General features: G+C 47.3%; 1 protein-coding gene across 2 annotated transcripts in view; it reads right to left on the reverse strand.

Annotated features, from left to right (window-relative positions):
- The window catches only part of NUP98 (nucleoporin 98 and 96 precursor), a 944939-nt gene that overhangs the window by 392010 nt on the left and 529395 nt on the right, over positions 1-23534 (reverse strand). For both annotated transcript variants that reach the window (XM_086933760.1, XM_086933759.1), the window contains exon 21: positions 11484-11660. In XM_086933760.1, the coding sequence (XP_086789886.1) occupies positions 11484-11660 (177 nt within the window). The remainder of the gene's footprint in view (positions 1-11483; positions 11661-23534) is intronic.

The following is a 23534-nucleotide window of genomic DNA, read 5'->3' on the forward strand; positions in this document are numbered from 1 at the left end:
AATATGGTCAGACCATGAAACTGGGTAGGGTCCTCGACCGAAATACTAAAATTAGAGCATATGGGGTGAAGGATAGGACCGCCCTGATGAGTCGGATGGATGACCCATTGCGACAATTGGACAAGCTGAAGGATATCCCCCAGTGCAATGGCATCTTTTTACTCCGCCTGATCAAGGTGGATATTCAAATCCCTTAAAAACAAATTGAAAATAGAAGAGCCCTAGTGGGCAACGCATCACCTCAAGACTGCAAGAAAGAACGAGCAGAGTCAGGGGGTGATAGATCGGAGTGCCTCCTAACAGAAAATGGGGAGAGAACTGTGAGAAGTTGGCCTGGTATATGATGTTCACTATTCTAGTGAACACTTTGCACCAATCCAAACAACCCTTATGGTGATGGTTGTAAAGTCAACCTTTTAGACCAGCTATCCTAGAGGTAGCGTGGACAGAACAGTCTTAGGCTAAAAGACTCTTGGGGGCGTGTAAAGCCAGCTGTTAAACCATATGTAACCCCTTGAATATCAAATTAAAGGACACCACACAGGATATATATAAAATATATATGTATTTATTCACTAACACTCCTCTGAACTCTTTATGGGATCAGAGGCAAAAGCACATAACAAGTTACACTTAGAAATACTTTAAATAGCACAATTTACAGTTAGGCCCTAGGGGCGCGTAAAACCATACACTAAGTAAGTGGTATAAGAACCACGACTCGGGAAAGGAGAAGGCCTAGGGTATCGCTGGGGCAACACTATCTGACCCTTAGGTTAGGAGTAGGAGGCCCAAAGGCGGCGCGTGCAGAATCAGTACTCTCACGCGAGAGTCAATAGAAAGTCAATAGGAACGTAAAAGGTAAACAAATGAAGATTTAGGACGCTTCCAGTCTAGCTAGAAGGTTACAACTAAAAACCTAGGCACTTGGATAGTCAATACCCTTGAGAGTACCGAAGTACTCGCGTTACCTCACCCACAGGAAGCGGGTGCATAGGTGCGAAGATGTGTCGGGTTTCGCCGTTGCAGTCTATGGAGACTGTGAAGAAAGATGGTACAGGCGACCAGGAGGAAGATGTCCGGGTGGATCCAAGGGTGGATCGGAGTTGAAGAGGACCTGAAAGCAGAGGGGACAGAGTCTAGGTCACTAGCCAGTGGCCGGGTGGAACCAGGAAGGAACCAGACATCGTCGAGGAGCAATCAGGTGCTGGGGTGAAGCTTGTCGTTGCAACCACGCGGACCAGGAGGCGTCGAGGACGACCAGGTGCTGGAGAGGAGCTGTCCCACAAAGGTTCTCGCAGATGGAGGGGTCGGCTTCAAGATCAGAGCAAACAAGCCTAAGCAAAGGCAACCCACGCAGGATACCCAAGGAGCTTCTGGTGCAGACCAGGAGGGTCTGAGGTACTTCACCTTCTCAGGGAAGCAAGTGCCAGTCTGGAGAAACCAGACCAGCGGTGGAGTTTCAAAAAGGATCGTCGCCAGGGGCTACTAGCCAACGGGCCAGCAACAGGACAACGCGTCGAGCAGAACACAGGGAGAAGGGCCCCACGCAGATCTCGTGGAGTGTGGAGGGCTGGTCTTCGGTGCAGGTGGAGCTCGGTGTCGGGGTGTCTCAGTCCCCAGGGCACAGCTTCGAGGAGGCCTCAAGAGCTGCGCTGTTAGCAAGTTGTCGACTTTTCAAGTTACCTGCTTCCACGGGTGCCGACGCCTTCCACGGGACTCAGCTGTGCTGGAGTCGTGCAGTGGGGTCAGAGGGATCCGGGAGTAGAGGTCTGGTCACCTGTGCTCGGGTTCCGGCTGGAACGAGGACAAAACAAGCAGTCGAGTTGCTGAATGGTGCCTGGTTTCACAGGGTGGTCACTCCTTGGCCACAAGGGAGATTCTTCAGTCTTCAGCTTGGATGAATGTTGAAGGGTCCAGAGTTTCGTCTTCAGTCGATTCCAGGATTAATCTACTTTCTCCTGGGTCAGCTCCTACCTTTATACAACTAAAGGGGGCTGGTTTGCTCACTAGGTCCCTCCTATGGGTGGGACCAGGAAGGGGGGTGGTTACACCCCCTTTCCTTTGTCCAGTATCGCGCCAGAGCTGGGGCTGGAGTGCCCCAGAAACCGGTTTGAACTGGGGTATGCATGAAGCACCTAGTGTGCCTCAGGCAGTGTCTCAATCTATTCAGTCCTCCCTGTCCCAATACACATCCTCCTGTCTGGGGTGGTGCTCGCACCTCCCCAAGCAGGAAACCTATTGTCCAAACCTCCGTGACTGAAAGGACTCCCAGCAGCAGGAGGTCAGACTTGTGTCTGGCAGCAGCATTCATTTTGTGATGCTGGGGCTCTGGTTAACCTTAACCGGGATAGTCAGAACTAACATGTCTTCTCCCTCTAGAAGGGTGATATGCTACCCCCATCGCCAGAAATGGTTCGTAATGCACTTAAGAGTATATGGTATGGCAATATCATAGAACAGCTATAAGGACTTGGTTACGAAAGCTGCAGACAGGCTCAGCTCATGCTAGAGCACCATCTCACACATAACCAAGCACTCTGCCTTCAGGATTGTTAAGGCCTGCCATAGGAGTGACTTATAGGTTACCATGTGTCTATATGTAAGTAGGTATAGGAATACTACACCTAAGCAATGGGTGATTACACAACCTTGCCCCAGCTGAGTGATCAGCCAGGTGTGTATTTGAGTGGCCAGCCAGGGGCGGCATAATACATGCTGCAGCCCCTGGTAGGCCTTGGGTACCTATGCCTTGGGTACCTATGGTACACTATACAGGGACTCACAAGGTTGACCCAATATCCAATTTGGTATATGCCTACAGTACATGGAGTCCATTTTACAGAGAGAACAGATAGCCTGGGGTCCTGAATAGCAGGATCCCAGGCCAACTAAGTCGAAACCAGCTAAACACTAGGCAAAAAGTTGGGGGCAACCATAGTCAGGTATCCACCTTCCTACAAGAACTTAATACTAAAGTCCAGCGCCTCCCCTTCACCCCAGGCATGGGTCTCACCCCTAATAAAATCCCACTTCTCCCTGAATATGATCGCCATTCCTACACCCCTCCCCTCCAGGTGATCAGCCCTGGCGATTTTATATCCCAAAGTGGTGGCCAAAGTAGGAAATGGGTCGGAAGTTATATTCAACCATTTTTCAGTGATGAACAAAAGGTCGGTCAGAAAGAAGTTCAAACACTTCACAATGACATTTTTTCAGGGAGCGCACCTTGATCAAAGCTGCGGAGATGGAAAGCAGCTTAGAGGGCTTGGGCCGATGGCCCAGGGGTTGCGGGGATACGAGAGGTGCTGAGTGTAAACAAAATCCACAGGCACTACATGTACAATCCTTGGCAACCTGCAGGTCGAACTGGGAATGAATATGCCCTGTCGACTTGCAAAGAGCTTCAAGCACCTCCCTGAGGTAAGACAGCCTAGCCTCGGCGCCCGAAGGCCAACGGGCAGAGTAACTGGCCCTGGCCTCTTCCGAGATGCTGACTGGCGCAGACGGGCTTGCCTTTGGCGCACCGCCTCCGCGCAGCGTGCATATTTATGTGCCGGTAGCCAAAAAAAGCTAGAGAACACCCTGCCAGAAAATGGCGTCTCTGAATGGCTGACCGGCAATGCAGGAAGTGCAGCCCCCTCCCCCTCCTCCTCCCCCCCAGAGATCGGTGTTCAATTCCCCACAAACAGTATTCTTAAAAGACCAAGAATTCGTTTCCAATTAGCAGCAAAGATCACATAACATTCCTATGCTAATTAAAAATGTTTAAAATAAAGTGGCAACTAAAAGATGTACAAAGAGAAATGCTAGTGTGAGGGAATGTAGAGGTTTAGCGGTCTGAGGTTCAAATGGGCCTGAGAGAGCCATCCTTTTTTGGGATTAGAAAATAGAGGGAGTGAACCCTTGTGCTTTGATGAGGCAAGGGGACTGGTTCTATTGCATGTTTTGTAATAAGAGAGAGAACCTCCTGTTTGAGAAGTGTTAGATGTTGTGTGGACATTGGACGTTGTCTGGGAGGAATGTTTGGGGGGGTAGATGCGAATTTCAGGCACTAACCATACTGGATAATTTGTCTTACCCACTTGTCTGTTGTGATTAAATTCCAGACAGGTAGGACCTGTGATAGATATCCCCAGTCAGGAGTGGAATGATCGGGGGTAGTGGAGGGAGGTCACAGATTGGTGGTAGGGGAAGTGCGGGTGGAGTTTCCCCTGCCTCTTCCTCTATTATTATTCCCTATGTATCCTCCCTGAAAAATATCATTTGGAATAGGAGGATTGATTGAGGCTTTTATAAGATGAGGAGGTGTTTTCTGATGCAGCCGTTTGAGACACCCCTATAAAAGGGGCGACGAAAAGAACCTCTATTAGAGGGTAGTTGTAATGCCCCCATGGCTTTAGCAGCGTTGGGGTGTCTTCATTTTTTCCAATGAAGAATCAACTGTGTGGCCAAAAAGGTGTTCTTGATCAAATGCTGACTGTACTTCTTGTTTGAATCCTGAGATTCGATGCCAAGGTTGTCAGCGTAGCAAAACACTGGTGTTAATGGCACGCGAGGCTGTATCAGCTTTATCAAGGGCACATTTGATGGAAGTGTTTGTGATAAGTTTACCCTCTTAAATGAGGTCATGAGCTTTATCCTTGTATTTGTCTGGTAAGCGTTGCATCAGTTTTTCTAGTTAGTCATAGTGAGCGTTTTTTAGGGTCGGTGCCCTTCGGTGCAGGCTGTTTTGGCTCCGAAGGCTTAGTTTTTCCCTGTTACGGATCCGAAGGCTTTTCTTTTGGTTCCGAAATTTTTTCTTTAACTGGTTTCGGCTCCGATGCTTCAGGTTTAGCTGGTTCCAAAGCTTTCGGTCTCGTGTTATCGGTTCTGAAGTCTTTGATGCATGTGAAACTTTTGGGTCCGAAGAGGTCTTCGGTGCCGACAGCAGAGCGTCAGACTTAGCATTGTGTTTCGGTGCCGAAAATGTGGGTTTAACACCTGGACTTGGTTGGCTCAATCCCGCGCCGGAAAACTTGTCTTTATATTTCATAGCCCGGCTCGAAGGCGGGCCGTCTGAAATAGTATCACAGTGTCGAACTGAGCCCGAAGGTGTAACTGGAGTCTTTGTGGCCTGTTGGGGCTCCTTACTCAGGGTTTGTGGAGCCGGAGTGATGTTGGAGTCCTCTTCCATGTATGAGGTGTAGGCTTCAGACACAGAAATGTGTCCTCCTCCTTCGGCGCCGTGTTGGAATTCCAATTCTTCTCTGAAGAGGTTTGGTACCAGACTAGTGCAGAGTCTCATCTCATGATGTCGAGTCAGACGGTCACAAATCATTTTCTTCGATCGGATTGATCAACAGGCCTCACAACTGGTTTCTTCGTGCTCCGGGCAGAGGATACAGACCTTGCGTGAAGTCCATGTGTGGAAACTTAGCACCACACCCAGGGCGTTTCTTAAATGGAGCCTATTCCATGGACTGCTGGTGTAGTCGGTGCGGGTTGATCAAAGTATTTGGATTTTTAAGATGCGCACAGGAGAGGGGGAGGCTAGGGGGTGTATCCACCCCAGGACAGGGACCTATTGATCCCTGCCCTTGCCCTACCTGTAAAGCCCCTAAATTCAGTATTTAGGGGCTCCCTGAACATTCCTTCCTCAGATCCCGATAAGAAAAGAAGATCAAGAAGAAGAAGAATACACGCCGCGCAGCTGCTAACAGGACGACAACAACTGACTTGGCCCCAGCCCTACCGGCCTTTCGACCCTGGAACCTGCTCCTGCCTAATCCCGGCGACTCCTGTGGACAGCAACCTTGGGACACCCAGAGGACCTGCCTGCCTTGACCCTCTAGAAGATTGGGACTCCCATCAGCAGAGGCCCTGCTGCAACCAAAACCCTGGGGCCAGCCAGGAAGCTCCGGACCAGCCCATTCTACACCCGCCGAGCCCGGCCCATGTCAAAGTGATCCAAGACCACGAGGACGTCCCCCTGGCGACTGGGACCCGAAGTCCAGTGCCCAAAGACCCACTTCGACCACCCAGACGACGCCTGCAGACTCAGAACCAGGGCCCCCCCCCCCCCAACCGCAACCAGCCGAGGATAAGCTTTTCCGACACCCAAAGACAACCCAGCGCCCGGCGCCCTGCACCCCCCTGCACCTTCCTTTGGGGTACCTACCTGTGCTCCAAGATCCCAACTAACCTCTCGAAGTGGTGGTCGCCCCTGAAGAGTCTCCGTCCCCGAGCCTGCAGCCTTTGTTCACCTTTTACCTTTCCCATTGAATAACATTGAGCGCCAGACGGCTCAAAAGCACCCTGCACCCAGCCGCCCGAGTGCCTCTGACCGTGCAACCTTTGCCCTATCCTACTTCCCCATTTGCCCAGAGCAAGTGACCAGGAGCACAGCACCCACAGCCGCGTGGCCTGCTAGCCAGCAGCCACTAACCGGAGCCCCCTTGCCCCTCATTGGATAACGTTGGGCCTAACTACCTCTGCACTTGTGCCGCTGAGGGTGAACCAACTGTACCTACCTGACACTGGGGGAACCCTGAGTCTATGCCCAGAACCTTAAGTTCACCAGTCGAGTACTCACATGGAAACCGATAACTCACTTACCTGCCATTGGATGACATTCACTGGTTTGACACAAAAAATCTTCTAAGTGTCTAATTTTTGAAAACTTAAAATATTCATTCAAAATCAACCGAATTCCGAAGTACTCACCTGTGCTCAGGAGAGAAGCCAGTACTGTACCTTATAGCCCAGTACTGAACCGCAAAAGTAATCCTTACAGGGTTTACTAATGACCTGTATTTTCTCTATAGGAATCCATAGTCTGCTTTTCTATGAAATTTCTTCTGTCTACTTTTGAAAATGTGAAATATTCTTTAAAAATCATACGAAATACTGAAACGTAATTACTTACCTGTTTTAAGTTGAGACCCCAGTGATGAACCTAGGAGCCCAGTACTGGATTACAAATGTAACGAGATAGTACTTTACCTGCAACCTGAATTTTCTCCCATTGGATTACATAGAAACTTTTCAATGAAAATCTGGCTAAGTGTGAACTTTTAAAACAGCTTTATATTCCTGAAAAATCACTACAATAACAAACGATTTTACCAAATTGGTTCCAGCTTAGACCCCAGGACTGAATCTAGGATCCAGTCCTGGAACTACCAAAGTAATCTACAAAGTAATCAACTGTACTTACATGATGAAAACCCCTTGAGCTCATTGCTATAATATGTTTAGAATTCTGTTGCCTACTGCAACCCCTGTATCTACTGTGTTCACAAAGTTTGCCTCTTTGCAAAGTAATTACATGAGTACTCATCTCGAGAAAAGTAGATTTTGATACTAAAAATAAAACTATATCTATTGATATAAAAAACAATTGGCCTGGAGTTCAGTCCTTGATATAAAAACAATTGGCCTGGAGTTCAGTCCTTGAGTGTGTGAAACCTTTTGCTGACTGAGTGTGTACAACAAATGCTTTACACTGTCCTCTGGTACTGCCTTACTACCACTACCACTTTTCAGAGTAAGGTCAGCCCTGACTTTAACATCAGTTATACCTCTGGGGTTTGTGGACTCTATACACACTGTACCTTATTCTGGTCCAGTATATATAGAGCCACTTTCTCACACTGGCCCGACAGGCCCAAGGACTTGGCCGTAGCCCTGGAGTCCTTGAAACGCCCAAGAGCACTGTCTGCTTTGTCACCAAAAAGGCGGCGGCCATCGAAGGGCCTGTCCATGAGCGTGGCCTGGACATCCCCCGAAAAATTGGCAGACCTCAGCCAGACTTGGCGACAGACCGCCACCATCGCGGAAATCGCCCTGCCCAGCGAGTCTGTGGTATCGAGTCCACACCTGATCGAATAACGTGCTGCATCCCGCCCCTCAGCAAGGGCTTGGGCGAGCCGTGCCTGGGCCTCCTCGGGACACTGGGGCAGCAGATTCGCAACCGTGTCCCACAGGGAGTGGGTGTAACAGCCCAAAAGGCAAGCGGTGTTGATAGACCGCAACCCCAAACTCTATGAGGAGAACAGTTTCTTGCCAAACTGGTCAAACCTTTTGGATTCCCGATATGGGGGAGCGGTCGGTAACACGGTCTGAGACGTAGAGGCCTGGATCACCAGACTCTTGGGGGTGGGGTGTATGGACAGAAAGCTGGGGTCGCCCTGAGCCGGGCGGTGGAGTCGGGCCACGTTCCAATCCACAGGGGGCACTGTGGAGGGCTTGGACCAAGTGCCCATCAGAACTTCCGTAAGGGTTTCATTGAACGGCAGCAGAGGCTCCGAAGAGCTTACTGGCAGCTGAAGCACCTCGGTGAGGAGGTTAGTCCTCACGGCCGTGGCAGGGAGATCAAGAGCCAAGGCACCATAGGTAGCACCCTCCTCCGTAGCCACAGAGGGAGCAGAGCTGAATCCAGTGTCAGGTGATGTATCCAGACCACTGGCCTCCCTCAGTTCATCCGCCCAGTCCTGACTCAACAGGCACTGTTGTGCCAGAGGGTCCTCAGACCCCTCCCAGTCCTCCCCCTCATCCGTGTCCTGATAAACAGGCAAAAATGACGGAGCCGGGTCGCAGGTGAAAGCTTCACCCATCAACGCCGGAGACGGTGCCGTTCCGACGCCGGACCAGTACTCAAACTTGGGACGGAGCCAACTGAAGACCGTGCCGGAGTAACACCATTGGGGTCAGCACCAGCGGAGGAGTCGTGAGATCAACTGGCGTTTACCGGGATCCAGGCCTAGATCACCCAGGGACTTGCGGCGTCGGGACCGAAGTAGATGACGACGCCAAAGCACCAGACAGCGTCGGGGTGCCTAGTTGGATCTGCGGGGCCCGAAGGCGCGCGGACAGGCCACGACAGAGGGAAGCGAGTCCTCATGGCCACAAGGAAATCACATATCTCCTCCAGCGTCGCATGCAGCCCAGGGACCGGAGGGTATGGGGCCGGATGAGACGCCTGCGGCTCCGGCGGAGCCGCTCGCGAGGTGTCACCTGAACCCTCAACCGCATTGCACGACCGGCGAGGGGAGTCGGAAGAGCGATGTCCCCTCTTCGACTTCTTTTAGAGTGCCTCGACTTACCGGAGGACTTGGAGTCTAACGAGTGGTGATGGCTCGACGAGCGGCGATGGCTGCAGCTCCGCGACCGGTCCCTCGACTTCCTCCTCGACCAGGACCTTGAGCGGCGCGGAGCAGACTGCCGGATCTCGAGCAGCTTGCGGGACCGCTCCCGCCTAGCCTTCGAGGTCATGGCCTGGCAGTCGGGGCACGACTTGTCGTCGTGGTCAGCCCAGAGGCATAGAGACACAGACGGTGGGGGTCGGTCACCGACATCAGGCGGCGACAGGCGTCACACGGCTTGAAGCCAGGCATCCCTACGGCACAAGGAGTCTAAGTCCACTCGAAAAGAGATCAAAACAGATCAAAAAGTTAGTCAAAAAATGACTTGGAGTACTGCTCTTCCCGGATCTGCGCTTGCTGGTGCAGAAAAAAGAAGAACTGATGTCAGCGCGCGAGGGTGGCGTCTAAGTACTCAGACGACATCATCCTGGCGATCATGACGCCGACGGCTGATGTGATGTGATGTGAAATGCATTTGTAAAGCGCAGCATACACTATAAAGTTTCTTGGCGCTTGACGACTGACACGGAGCCGCAGGCGACACCTACCGACGCGCAGGGGTACTTTTCGGATCCAGTCTGACGCCTGGGGATATTCTAAGGTAAGGAATCTAACACTAAACCCGTTTCTTTCAGGACCATTCCAATAGAGAAAAGCAGCAATTACAATATGGACTACAAATTTCTCACTCACTGAAATCTGTACAGCTTCCCCTTGGAAACCTGTTCATACATTCACTAACACTACTTTCTAGATTCAGATACTCTAGCAGAAGCCAAACTATGCCAAGCAAAACTCTGGAAGCTTCTTAAATGACTTCCTCTGTCAGTTCTTTTCGATGCGGACATATTTTGCAGCTAATTCATGTCTAACAGCCCGGTAGGGGGGACCTGGTTGGGGGAGATAGGGCTGTGCACATTGCTTTCTCTCTATTCTAGTGTTTATGACTAGCAATGATGATCCTACAAAGCAGACGAAAAGGGTACATACCTACAGTCCTTGTTCCGCATCAAAGATAGCTTCACTGAAGTGTTTAACGACACTCCTTTCTCGCTGGCCAATACAATCTGTAGATAGTTGGGGCCTCAACTTGCCATAAAAAAAATGCCTCTAGGAGGCAAATTGCCAGTACAAGGCATAGTGCGAAGGGGTGTCTCAGCTTCTTGAAAAGAGTCTCCTTTTTACGTTATCTTTAAGCCCCACAAATTTCCTACCTTCATGTACTCTGTAAATAAATGGCCCTGTATATTACGTGCTGCGATGACGTTCCTTCTTAATCTACATCCATTCAGAAACAAATTAGGCCTCTGATAGGTTTCCGTTATATGTTCTTATTAATGGACACTATTGCTGAAGTTTTAAAAGGAGAAAAACTATGTAAAAAGGTGCTCCAGGGTCCACAAAATGCAGCAGAGAATATTCTACAATTTAGGACTATCAATGAAGATCCAACAATGCAGAAATAATTTTCTTCTGTCGCTCAAGTAGTACATTGGCAAGTCTTTTTAATATTGAGCCCTCTTAAGCCTACAATTTGGGAGGCGGCTTCAACTTGGGATTTGGAGGTCGAAGTCACTGTGCACAAACGTGGAGATGGACTAGACACCTTGCCGAGGTTCTCAACCATATAGAGAAGTTTTGTCAGCGCTGTTTAGCATTGCAGGAACATGTTGAGGGTCAGTGCCCCTTAGTGTGCTAAAGGTAGTATCTGGATCAGCATATACCTCAAGGTCTTGCCCTGCTTTTGTTTTAGCTCCAAGATCAATGCCAGACTCCTGTGGGAGCGATGCTCTGCCTCCACAGCGGATTGGTATAGGGCTAGAGACTGACTTGAGTGTGCCATCCAAGCGTGGCATCTCAACTTAGTTTTCAGCGTATGCTGTTGCATTTTGAAATCTTCTACTTCTATGATTCAGCATCAGAGCTTTCCGGTGGGAATGCAGATTCTTCTTCTTGATGGAATTGTCTGGTTGATGGACCAGCGTCGTCATCCTCAAAGTGTGCATGGGGACTTTCAACATCACAAATATACTGGACGTGCAAGGTATGTGAGATTTCTGATATGCATTTTGTAATGCACCCAGAGACTGTCTCACCGTTGTTTAAGAGTCTTTACTAAGAAATGCGAGGCGGTCCTCACAGCTGGACTCCTATTATTTTACTGCAATTCGCACATAGGTCGATACAGTTTTATTCCAATTCTATGTTGCCTATTTATGTTTTGTTCTCTTTTTAAAACAATTGTGCTTACTTAAAACAAACGTAAAATGAATCACAAAAGGTTTGCCAACCTTAAAAACTATTCAGATAAAGTCGTAACAACTGGCCACAAGTTCAATACCCAACTATGGAATTCACCTGCAGAGTGTGTGGATTTATTCCCAATGAAGAAGCAATGTATGATGACGCAGACATGGGTTCTTGTTCCTCAGTTGTGTCATCATCCATTGTGACATCTGGAAGTGGCTCCTGGGTAATATCTGCCATATCACTATCCAGTTCCATCACACTTCCAAGCTGTTCAACCACGGGGCTCTGTAGAGAACAAACAAATCGAGATTACCATTAGTAAATGAATGGTCAGATAGCACAAAATATACATGGTAGTATTCATAGTTTTTTGATGGCTTAGCAGATGACACATCTAATCCACCAACTGGAATTTAGATGTTGAATGATGAGTTTACTTAACAAAAAATTAGATTGATAACCTCAGTACTTTGAGATGCGAGTTGCACATAAGGAGTTTAAGCATCTTGGCTGAAAGTCATGCAACACAAAGCAATTCAATTAATTGAAAGGTGCCATTAAAGTTACCAGGGTCACCATACACCACTTAAATAGCCATTATAAAGGAGTGTGTCCATTCAATGAAATGTCAAGACAGCAAACAAAGGAAACTATGCCCACAAACACACTAGATTACAGCACTGAATCAGTGTCATTCCCACACCTCCAAATTCAGCACGAATTTAGTATGCCAGAAGGAAATGTGAACAGTTGCAAAATTTGAAATGGGTAATGAGAGAATGTTTCATAATTATGAGGAAAATTAAACTGGACAAATTCAGCTCTACAAATAAATTTGAAAATAATTACGACTTAAAAATTCAAAGATGTTAGATGTGCATAAGCAAAGGTAAACATGTGGTTTAACATACTATATTGGTAAAATGTAATAAGACATGCAATATGTTTGACTGAATGAGTCGACTATTCAGTTGTGTGGCCTTTGAATAAATAGTAACTACCAACTAGATTACTTGGTCATTAATCTCACTAAGCAAAGTTAGATTTTTGGCCAAACCCATAAATCTAACCTGTCAAATTTTAATTTGAAACAGAGAGATTGAGCGCTTGGCTTGCACTTTCCCCAGCTTCACAGATCTGACATAAATTAGTCCGTAAACCTGTCCCTGAATCAGTCACAATAGCTGTAGTGTTAAATGCAAAAATCTTGAAAGGGAGAAGCCAGAGACACAGAAATTTGACTTCCATACAAAACCTCTTAGTCTTCATGCAAACAGAAAAGGTCAGAAAACTAATTCGCATCATCATGAATAATTGTCATACGACAAGAGATTTTTTTTGTCAGAATATACAACCAAGTCAAAAGACTACTTGAGATACATATGCAAAGATGTGTATTTGAATCTAAGATTCCTAGGCCTTATATAACTGTATGCACCAAGGAAACAGCTCAGCAGGTTACGCTATTGGAATGTCCACTCCTGTCTATAATTGTGATTTTTACTCTTCTTCTCTTTGAAAGGAGCTATAGAACATATCAGTCGAAGGGCTATGTTACTCGAGATGGGCAGGAAGGAGCCTCTGCCAATTAGCTGGGCGGCATACTGGAAAACTATCAATGACAGTTGTCACACTGTATTTATCTCTTACCATTTGTCACAAGCAGTCTTTAAGCATAACAGCTTTAGGATATTCATTGTTTTAACAGAAAACACATCATTACTCCCCCAGACTGGAATGTCAGTCGAACACAAATAAAATTGATAGTGCTTTTAACTTTTTGTCCATCCAAACAATAAGATTTGCAAGTGACCTTATGTGCCTACTAATCAGCCACGACTACCTTAGTGGCCTCTTTAAGACTGCACTCAAACTAGACCACAACAATCATAAGTGACAAAGGCACATCACCTCTGCAGATGCAAATTTGAGCCAAACCATGACGCACAACAAAGCAGATATTCAAGGAAGTAACTTGTCTAAGGGAGTAGCTGAAAAGGATTTAAAAGTTTGTATTAGTGCAACAGTGTTAGATCTGTCAGCTCTAGGGTGGTCTTTCCCTTGCTTCATTTTTCCCACCTTCTTTTTTGTTGGCCCTTAGGTCTCCGGGCACCTTTCCATGGCCAATCCATGCTAAGGTGGAGGTGCTCTCTACTCCAAACATGGCTGCCACTGGCCCCTGCTACTGCAGCGTGGTCTTTTTCTAGTAGCACCCTAGTTGCCAGGAGCTGGCTGGGACCCCAAACATTGTTGCAATGCCAGCCTTCCATCGCCTGCCCATAGATAGAGTGGGGAAGCTCCTGGAACTTTCCAGAAGAAAGGCGGAGCCTATTTTTGCCGCCTTAGAGAGTGGTCACCTGACCTGGGCATATATAAGGAAGGGAGGGAAACTTTTTAGTCAGTTGGTCACTGACCTGGGGGACCCACGCAGGAGATTTAGGCGGTAGGGCCTAGTCAGGGACCTATGCCACTGGGAGTGACAGGGCTTAGGCGCTGCCTTCCAAATAGAGTGAGGAACCCTGAACTAGCCCACTGATCTGGCCCGGCGGGAGGGGAACCCATTGACCATCTCCAGTGACCTGCTGAGGAGACTTGATACCAGCCCTCAACTCAACCCCCCCTTTTTAAGGAACATCCCCTCAAGGGCGCAGGACCCATCTAGCGCCAGGAAGACTACTTTCTTGTGTTACCAGGCCTAGTGGGGATCGACCAGGTACGGTGTTGTGCCACTTCTGCCCCCCCCCGGTCTTCACTGTCCTGCCTTCCCCTTGCCTAATTGCCTGGGCCGTCTGTTAAGCGCTCTGACTGCCTGGCGCTGGCCCCCTGGACTGCCTGTTTACTGAGCAAGAGATTGCCTGCATTAACCCCCCCAGCGCTCAACCCCTGTGCCCTCCGGCAGAGCTGCATCTGCAGACTGGTGAAACCTGCCTAATTGCTTTTCAAGCGCTCTCCTGCAGGGCCATCGGAGAAGCACAGCTATCCCCAGAGCTGCAAAGTTCTTAGAAGTGCTATAACCCTTCCCCACCCCGCCCCTCTAAGCGCGGGGCTGTGAGGAACTGCCTCCACTCACGAGCGCTGTGCCAACTAGGCGCTTGAGTGCGAATTCGGGCCCCTCACGATCGTGCCATGATCCTAGAGGCGCTGGGGGCGCGAAGAAGCGCTAGACTGCCTTACTCACCGCCGCGGCCCCGAACTGTTTCACCCAGCTGTAGCCGCTGCTGTTGGGCCTCTGCCGACATCGGAATTAGCCCCCCCGGCGGCCCTCAGAGCCAGGAGAGGGCCGCCGCTGCATTCCCTCAGGCCGCGGTAGGCCTTGAAGCCGGCAACCCGCAGCCCGTGACGGGGGAGTCAGCGGAAACCCCGCCCGCCGTGCACTCATTGGCTCCCTGCGGGCACGCCTTTGCCCCCGATTGGTCCACAGGGGCTCTGCAAGACCGAGAGAGGCCCGGAACCGGCGCCAGAGCCCCAACCAGCCCGGAGGAGAGCCGTATCACGGCAACTCAGCGAGGGGAAGACCGAGGAAAGCCCGAGCCCCTCCCAAAAACCGCTGCAAGGCCTGAGAAGGCCGAAGATAAAAAAAGGTAACCCCGGGGGGAGGAGGGCGGCCGCAGAAGTGCACGCAGGGCCCCCAGGGAGATCGAAGGAGGCCCCGGGGCCGCCTCTCCCCTGCGGGGACTGTTGTTGGGCCCTATTGGCCCCCCTGAAGCGGGAAGACGTAATTTGGACTGGGCCAGGAAAGTATCTCAGCCCCACTAAACCGCCTCCAGAGACCCCTTCTAACGGGAAAGCCAGGGGGGAGAGACAGAATGGTTAAAGGCCCCGAGGAGAGGTGATATATGCCAAAGGCCAGTGAATATGTTCATGACATGCAAATTTGCCACAATTGCCTGGGTCTCCTCGCCTATTGCAATGTTGGACCTACTGTAATGCTCCTTTGAAGCCTGATGCAGGGCCATGGGGGCCTAATGAAATGCTGGGGGAAGAGTGTTGAAACGCTTATTCCTGCCTGATTGGTAATGGCCTGGTTATTCGTGGGCGGTGGAATGTTGGTTCGTGCCCACTAATATGGTTATTGTTCCATAGGGAAATGTTGATGCATTGCCTACCAGTAGATAATGAAATTCCCTACTCTGGTTTAATGTCATGCAAATTTCTGACGCAATGAAAAGTTTAGGGGGAGGTAATGAAAGGCTGAGCCTTCAATGAAATGGTTATTCTTGGTGAAATAATTTAATGATATGTTCCACCTTAGATTAATGCTATGGTTACCGCGACAGGTTATATTGAATACTGAATTGCTCTCTGGATGAAGGGATCTAATGAAATGTTTACCTTGATGCACTGCTCTAGATAAAATGATTGGACTTTTACTTAAGCTCACTGTTGTGGTCTCCATCATTGCGTGTGCACTTATTGTCTCAGTGGGTGTGTGTACTGTGTAGTCACTTAACACCTGAGCTTCTGGGTGCCTACCTGCTCGTGCCAGGCTACCCCCGGGGGACTGGTGACCACAGTTCCTACAAACAGTCTTTCTGGTAGCGAACATTTAAGCATTGTTTATGTTTCATGTAAGTTTAGGTTGTTTCAACAAGCAGTTTCATTCAGCAAGAGAGAAGCACATCAATCTTTATTTCTAAAAATACTTTAGGTCGAGCCTGGGCTGCACATGCACTGCTCTGCTAAACATGCTGTAGTAAAGTACGCTCATACAGTGGCGGCCGTGCCTTTAGTTTATTTGCAAAAAGAACAGTTGATGGACAAAATGCTGACCAATGTCATACATTCACCTCAGTACAGAGATCTGTGCCTAAATCCATCGTTTCTTTGCTCACCATGCCATTCCAGTTTGAACCCACCCATATGCAAATCAGTCTTGACCCTGTGCCCCATGGGAATAGTCCAGCCCGAACTGCCAAGCCAGGTCTTCCCTAAACTGGAAACAAGCATCCTAGGACCGGTTTTGGGCTTTCAGCCATCAACCAGGATAGCTAGATTCCAGTGGCATGGAGAGCACGGGACTCATGTCTGAGCATACCCGTCCCACTCGGGGTGACAAATGCAAAAACAGTTGATGGACAGAATGCAGAACAATGTCATACATTCACCCCAGTACAGAGATCTGGACCTAAATCCATAGTTTTTTTGCTCACCATGCCATGCTCAGACGTGAGTCCTGTGCTCTCCACGCCACTGGAGTGGCCGCCGGACAAGAGGTCGCCTAAGAGGCTCGGGATCACAGTTCATGTGTAAATCCCTGTTTATGCCTTCTACACAGCCTTTTACTATACCTCTACTCCGTGCGGAATTACAACGCTCTACTTAAAGCCTACCTGTGGACTGCTGCACAACGGGAATCTATTTGGACAACGAAGTCCGTGGATGGCTCTGAAGTCGGGTGCGTCCATCGCCCGTGGGGGCTCCTCCTGTACTTTCCCCATTTATAGGGCTGGGGTAAAACGGCACCTTTCTCCACCTCGCCGTGCCTCGACTGCAAACCGGGCACACAGGGGTTGGGACCCCCCCATCGTACATCTCCGACACTCAGCTTCTCTCCGCTTCCCCTCAGCAGTCCCGGTAGGTCGGGCGGCTTGACCAGGGCTGTACACGCGAACTGGGCTACCTCAGACCGCTGCCTCTGAGAGCGCGCTGAGCGCTTTTTTACAAAAGCAGCAATCCAAAGAGCGCTTTTTTACAAAAACGGCAATCCAAAGATTGAGGAGTCGTTGACAAAGCACCGGGATCGCGGTGGAAGTCTCGCGGGACTCACACGACGCCCAGACCTGCTACTCAAGACACAACTGGTGAGTGACGACAGGATAAAGATAAAAAGACTGGCGAAGGAGCAGAGAGGGGATATTGTTTAAAGAAAACAACGGAAAAGACATGAAACGCCCCGCCTGACCTTAAAATGGCGGCCGGTAAGGACATAAAATGGCCTTAAAATGGCGGCCGGCGAGGGCAAGGAAGGAATAAATTATTCATAATCGATAGGCTGTTGACGTCCTTCTCCACTCCGATCTTGCTGAGGCAATAAATACAACGGTACTAACAGTGCTAATGAAAGAATGGGCCAAAATAAGAAAATAGATTTGATACAATCAGATATTGGGGAAGCAGAACACACACCGACTGATTTTAAAATGGCGGCCACCCCGAACATACAATCTAACAAATGACTGGTACATAATTACAATCTTCCTATCGAGATCTGTGCTAGTCGCTCACCGCCACAGCTCCACACCTTGGAGCTTAAGTGAAGTTCATCACTGAAACACACAGCAAGCAGATAGCAGCATCGCCCTGCCTGACCATAAAATGGAAGCCACCTCAGACGTCCTGAATGGGAAATAACCACATTTAACCCCTTCCGTGCTTCGAACGTCCAAAGGTCGTCGCGCGCACTACCTCGCTGGTGCTGGTCACGACCGTTGGACGTCCGAATCCCGTTAGCGCAATCGAACGTCCGCACTGGGGCGGAATGTTCGACGCGCTAAACGGGTTAAGCACAACAAAAATGGAAAATAAACATAAGAAGAAAATAGACACAAGAAGATAATTTAAAAGAACAACATTTAAGAGAGCGCACTCCACCAGATAAAGACCTTAACACCTGTACAAGTGATGCAACTAGCAAGGATGGCCGACAACTTAGAATTGGTCGGTATAAATGCACACTGCATAATATATCCTTCTCACCTATCCAAGACCGCAGTTAAGAAATACAAACACAATCTTATGAGGAAAAACCCGAACACTTTGATTTCCGACCCCTCATTTAACGCTATCAAAGGCATGATTATAAACTACCTGATATTTTTCACCAGAAAAACAGCTAAATGGCGCACTGTCATTACAAAGATGCTCAACATAAAAGCTGTTAACAATACCCCACAGGGCACAAAATTCTTGATCATACCATCTTCAAGACTCAAGGCAGACTTATGCATAACTGTGTACAAGAATGGAATAGTGCTTATTCAAGCCGCCAATAATGACTTAGAAAAATTTGACAACATATTTTTGACATTAAAAGACTATGTAGAGAACCCAAAGGATCAACTACAGCGGAATGAACAAGTGAACAACCCAGACACTACTCACTCTACCACAACACGCTTCATATCACACAGTAATCCGCAGGATCAACAACAAGAAACACCACTAGGAGACGCAGAAACCCTACTTCCAAGAGATCCTCATCATCATCAACAATCTACGATACTAGGAAACAAAACGAGGACGGAAGACAGCCCGGAGGGAGAGGACGCCGAGAACACAGAAACATCGATATATGAGGCTACTGCCCCGGCACAAATACAGAGGGAAGAATCATCAATGCTAGACCAGGAGACGGATCCACAAAGATCATCGAGTCTAGAAGGCAGTATGAAGAATGAAGACAGTCGGGATGAAGAGACTATAGAGAAAACAGAAACACCCTTATTGACACAAAGATCAGAGAGAATGGAAGACATCACGGAGAATACAGAAACCACAAACAGCGAACACAGGAACGAGAGGATGGACACCCCTAATACTTCGCATCAGACCCTGAGAGATATCAAGGGGTTACAGACACAAATTGTCAATATGTCCCAAGACATCCTTAGCACACGGAAAACAATGGAAGAGTTTCTGGAAGTCACGATAAACACGCTTTCCAAAATAAAACACATCCAAGAAGCTACGAGTAATTCCCAAGAAAAAAGGAAGGAGATCGCCATGCCACCGATAAACAGGCAGAACCGTCCTGATAGGTGTTCTAGTTATTTAACAGAGGATGAAACCCTAGCCATACTCCGAACATATGAGCTTTCGAGAACATAGTAGAGGAGAGGAAATAAGAACAGTCCCGATTGATGTGAATAGAACAGCCAGATACAAAGAAAGGAAACCTAACCTTAACAACTTAAAACAAGTCCAATTATCTAACGACTTGTCGGAACAGGTCTCCAGTAACACAAGAAAAGCTCTGAAATATCTTCTGCTCAACTGTAGGTCCGCAGTAAAACATGCTTCAGACATCGCGGCCCTCATTATTAGCGAGGAATACGACCTTGCAATCCTAACAGAGACATGGCTGTCAGAATCATCATCTACAATCATGGATCTGCTAGTGCCCCCTCATTACAACATAGTGAGACTAGACAGACCAAAAAAGATAGGAGGCGGTATAGCCTGCATACACCGATCGGACATAGAAATCAAACTAAATCAATGCGTCTCCCTAGAATCCTGCGAATATCTTAGTCTAAATATACGAGACTCAGAATATCAAAGATGTAACTTACATGCCTTATACCATCCTCCTGGAAATAATGTCACTTTCATAAACCAGCTAATGGAGATCATTACAGAAAACTCTAACACCCAATCTAACGACATATTTCTGGGCGACTTTAACCTACACTGGGACGACAAGAAAGATAAACAGATCAGTGCTCTTAAAGACTTTTTAACTAAGCTGAACCTTACTCAAAATTGCACACAGCCGACTCACGTAAAAGGAGCGACACTGGATTGGATTATATCAAAAAACAAGTACATAATGTTACAATCAACTATGCAATGTGACTGGTCCGATAACCATGCAATAACTTTCCTAATACCCACCGTGAAAAGGAAAAAGACCATGCAGCCTATTAAACTCAAAAAGTGGACCCGGGACAACAAGGATGAGAATATTGAACGGCTAGTTGAAAACTGTGAGAAAGATCTGAATCCACCCGACAACGTGCAGAATGTAAATGAACTCACGGATCACTACACTACAACAATAACAAACATAGTCAACACTACCATGCCATTAAAACAGAAAAGGATAACCGAAAAGGACAAAAACCCTTGGTTCAACGAGGCACTGAATGATGATAGGCGGAAATTAAGAATGGCTGAAAGAAAGTGGAGACAACACCCTTCAACACCCGAACTGAACTCACTCAGAAAAATCAGAAACGAGTATAACTAAAAGATCCTCAATTCCAAAAAAGAATATTTTAGATCAGAACTAGATAATGCTAGAAACCGACCAAGTAAACTCTTCGAGATTTTAAAGCAACAATCCAACAAACTAGCCAAAACAGCCCAAGAAAACACTAAAACTAAGCTGAATTGCACAGAATTTTCAACCTTCTTCACCAACAAGGCCAACACTTTGGAAATTGAGCTCAAGATGGCAGCGGACAACATGCCCGTCAAACCACACAGACTTATCAACCCCATCCCGACAGTCAACCACGAGGAGTCAAAAAACACGGCGCATTGGGATACCTTCAAGCTTTACGATCAGAATACTATCGCCAAAACATTATCGGAAATCAAACCAAATAACCACTATAATGACCCTCTACCTGCCAAATGTTTACAAAAAATCAACCACATCGTCATCCCTGTTTGGACCAGAATAATAAATGCCTCGCTATCACAAGAGATACTTCCTGATTGCTTAAAAAAAGGCCAAGTTGTACCCATCATCAAAAAACCCACAGCGGACCCAGCAGACCCTAATAATTTTCGCCCAGTTACCGATATTCCAGTACTGGCCAAACTAATCGAGAAATGTGTACAAAACCAACTGAGCCAACACATTTCAAAGTTCACACTTCTAGACGACTGCCAATCTGGATTTAGAACAGGACACAGCACAGAAACAGCAATCCTGCATATTGTCGACGATGCATTACAAGCCTAGATCAGAATACATCTTGTCTTCTAGTACTTCTGGACCTGTCCTCTGCATTCGCAACGGTAAATCATGAAAAATTACTAAACAGGCTACATAACAGGATGGGAATATCGGGAAATGTGCTTACATGGTTTGAATCCTTCCTTCAGAATAGATCTCAAAGATTTTTGGTCAGCCAGACACTATCCACATCATGTCCTAATGTGAGCGGAGTCCCACAAGGATCTACACTATCTCCTTCACTCTTCAACCTGTATGTAGAACCATTGACAAATTCTTAGAGGCGCAAACATATCTTATCATATGTAAGCAGACGACACACAGATATACATCAAGATCGCTTCTCTGGAAGAGATCGCTGCAGAGAACGAGGCCTTAAAAATGTCATTAAACTGGTTGACCAGCAATCATCTGAAGCTAAATGCACAAAAAACGGAGTTCCTTTTGATCTCTCCACCTAAGAACCACATGGAAGTGAAAGAATGGGCTAATTTGATCACAGCACTAAACTGCACTCCTACTCTAGTGGACTCAGCAAAATCATTAGGAATCACTTTAGACAAGAACCTTGACATGAGAACACACATCAAATCTATGGCAAAAAATGCACGCTTCCACCTGAACTATATCAGGAAAGTGAAACCATTCATCTCTACGGCTGATCTCAAAATGGCAGTACAATCCTTAGTTATCTCAAGGATTGAATATGGATGTACTACTTTAGCAGGTCTACCAAAAATTTCCACGGCACCCCTAAAAGCATGTCTCAATACTGCTGCAAGGATCATCACCGGAACTAGGAAATTCGATCAGATCACACCACACCTGAAAGCTTTAAACTGGCTACCATATGAAGCGAGAATCCAATTTAAAATGGCATGTATCACACACAAAGCGCTTCACTTCAAAACACCAAGATACCTGGCTCAGAAAATGGAGCTATCTGGAGGAAACAGGCTGGCCAGAAGTGCCAATGAACTGCTGCTGAGACCACCCATCTTCCGGAAGAAGAAAACATACGACAGAGCTTTTTCAGGGGCAGCGCCTAGAATCTGGAACTCACTCCCACCAAATATTAGGAAAATTACTAACACGGCAAAGATTCAAGAGGGAAATTAAGATTTTCCTAATGAATAAGTTTCTCACTTAGGCAAGAAGAGACATCACCTCCGCTGCGACAATGTGGGGCCAAAAGCAGTAATACTAAGGGAAGCAAATAGATATCCTCTAATTGCACAGGGAATAATCTACAGGCGATATACTTACCCAGAACCTGAATGGAAAATGCACAGATAAAGACTAGTGGTCCTATTATTATTATACTACAATTTACAGTACTGTAAGCAATATGATTAGCATGTATGATAAACTTAAGAAGAACACAACCGAACTTATTATGAGAAAAGACTGTACTATCGTATACCTTCCCACCACATATCAATATGAATCGTTCTTCTACATTACTATATACCTTCCTACCTCATTCTCTGAATGTTTTTGATATGCTAGACTTAGCCCTAACCACTTGTATTGTATGGTACTTGTATTTGCATTCCGTGAAGCGCTCTGATACCCAAGGGTCACGTTCGCGCTATACAAAACTTTCTAAATAAATAAATATCCTGGCTGATGATAGCCAGAAACCGGTCCTAGGATGCTCGAGTCTGGTCTAGGGAAGACATGGCTTGGCAGTTCGAGATGGACTGTTCCCATGAGGCACATGGTCAAGGCTGATTTGCATATGGCCATGTCTGAAATGGGGTGGCTTGGTGAGCAAGAAAACTATGGATTTAGGCCCAGATCTCTGTACTGGGGTGAATGTATGACATTGTTCTGCATTCTGTCCTTCAACTGTTTTTGCATTTAGTTTATTTGCGGCACCAAACAATTTTTTTTAATTTATTTTTTTACTATTAAATTCATTTTTTTAAACTGCCCCGTGCAAATGTTTCACTTTAAAGGTGGCCACGCCTCTTTCCTTAGACAAGCCACGCCTATGGAAATGGACACGGTCGCCATTAAAGTAACAAGCATTACAAATGCAATAGGTCTCGCCTTTTATTAAGTTAAAGCTATACAATACCATTAGCAAAGCAAATGGCTTCAACTTAATCAAAGGTGAGACCTATTGCATTATCAATGCTTTTTTTTTAGGCACGGGGAGATTAAGTGATTTGCCCAGAATCACAGGAAGATGAGCGTGGTAGCAGAGACTCGAACCCGGTTACCCAGCTTCAAAGTCGACTTCTCTAGCTGCAAGGATACATCCTCTCCTCAAGCACTCCACCCGTGTTTTTTTTATCTCAATGTTCTTATTGACACCTTTCTCTTTCCCTTCTGCCCACTAAGTGCGACATACGCTCCTGGCACCACCTGTACTCACCCCTCCCCCCAGCCTCCTGTTTTTATTTTCAGTGGTTGGAGCCTGTTCTGTGAGACGCAGGTTGTCTGCTGTGTACACAGCGTGGTTTGGA

This window comes from Lissotriton vulgaris, chromosome 8, assembly GCF_964263255.1.
Source record: "Lissotriton vulgaris chromosome 8, aLisVul1.2, whole genome shotgun sequence".
Classification (NCBI taxonomy): Eukaryota; Metazoa; Chordata; class Amphibia; order Caudata; family Salamandridae; genus Lissotriton; species Lissotriton vulgaris.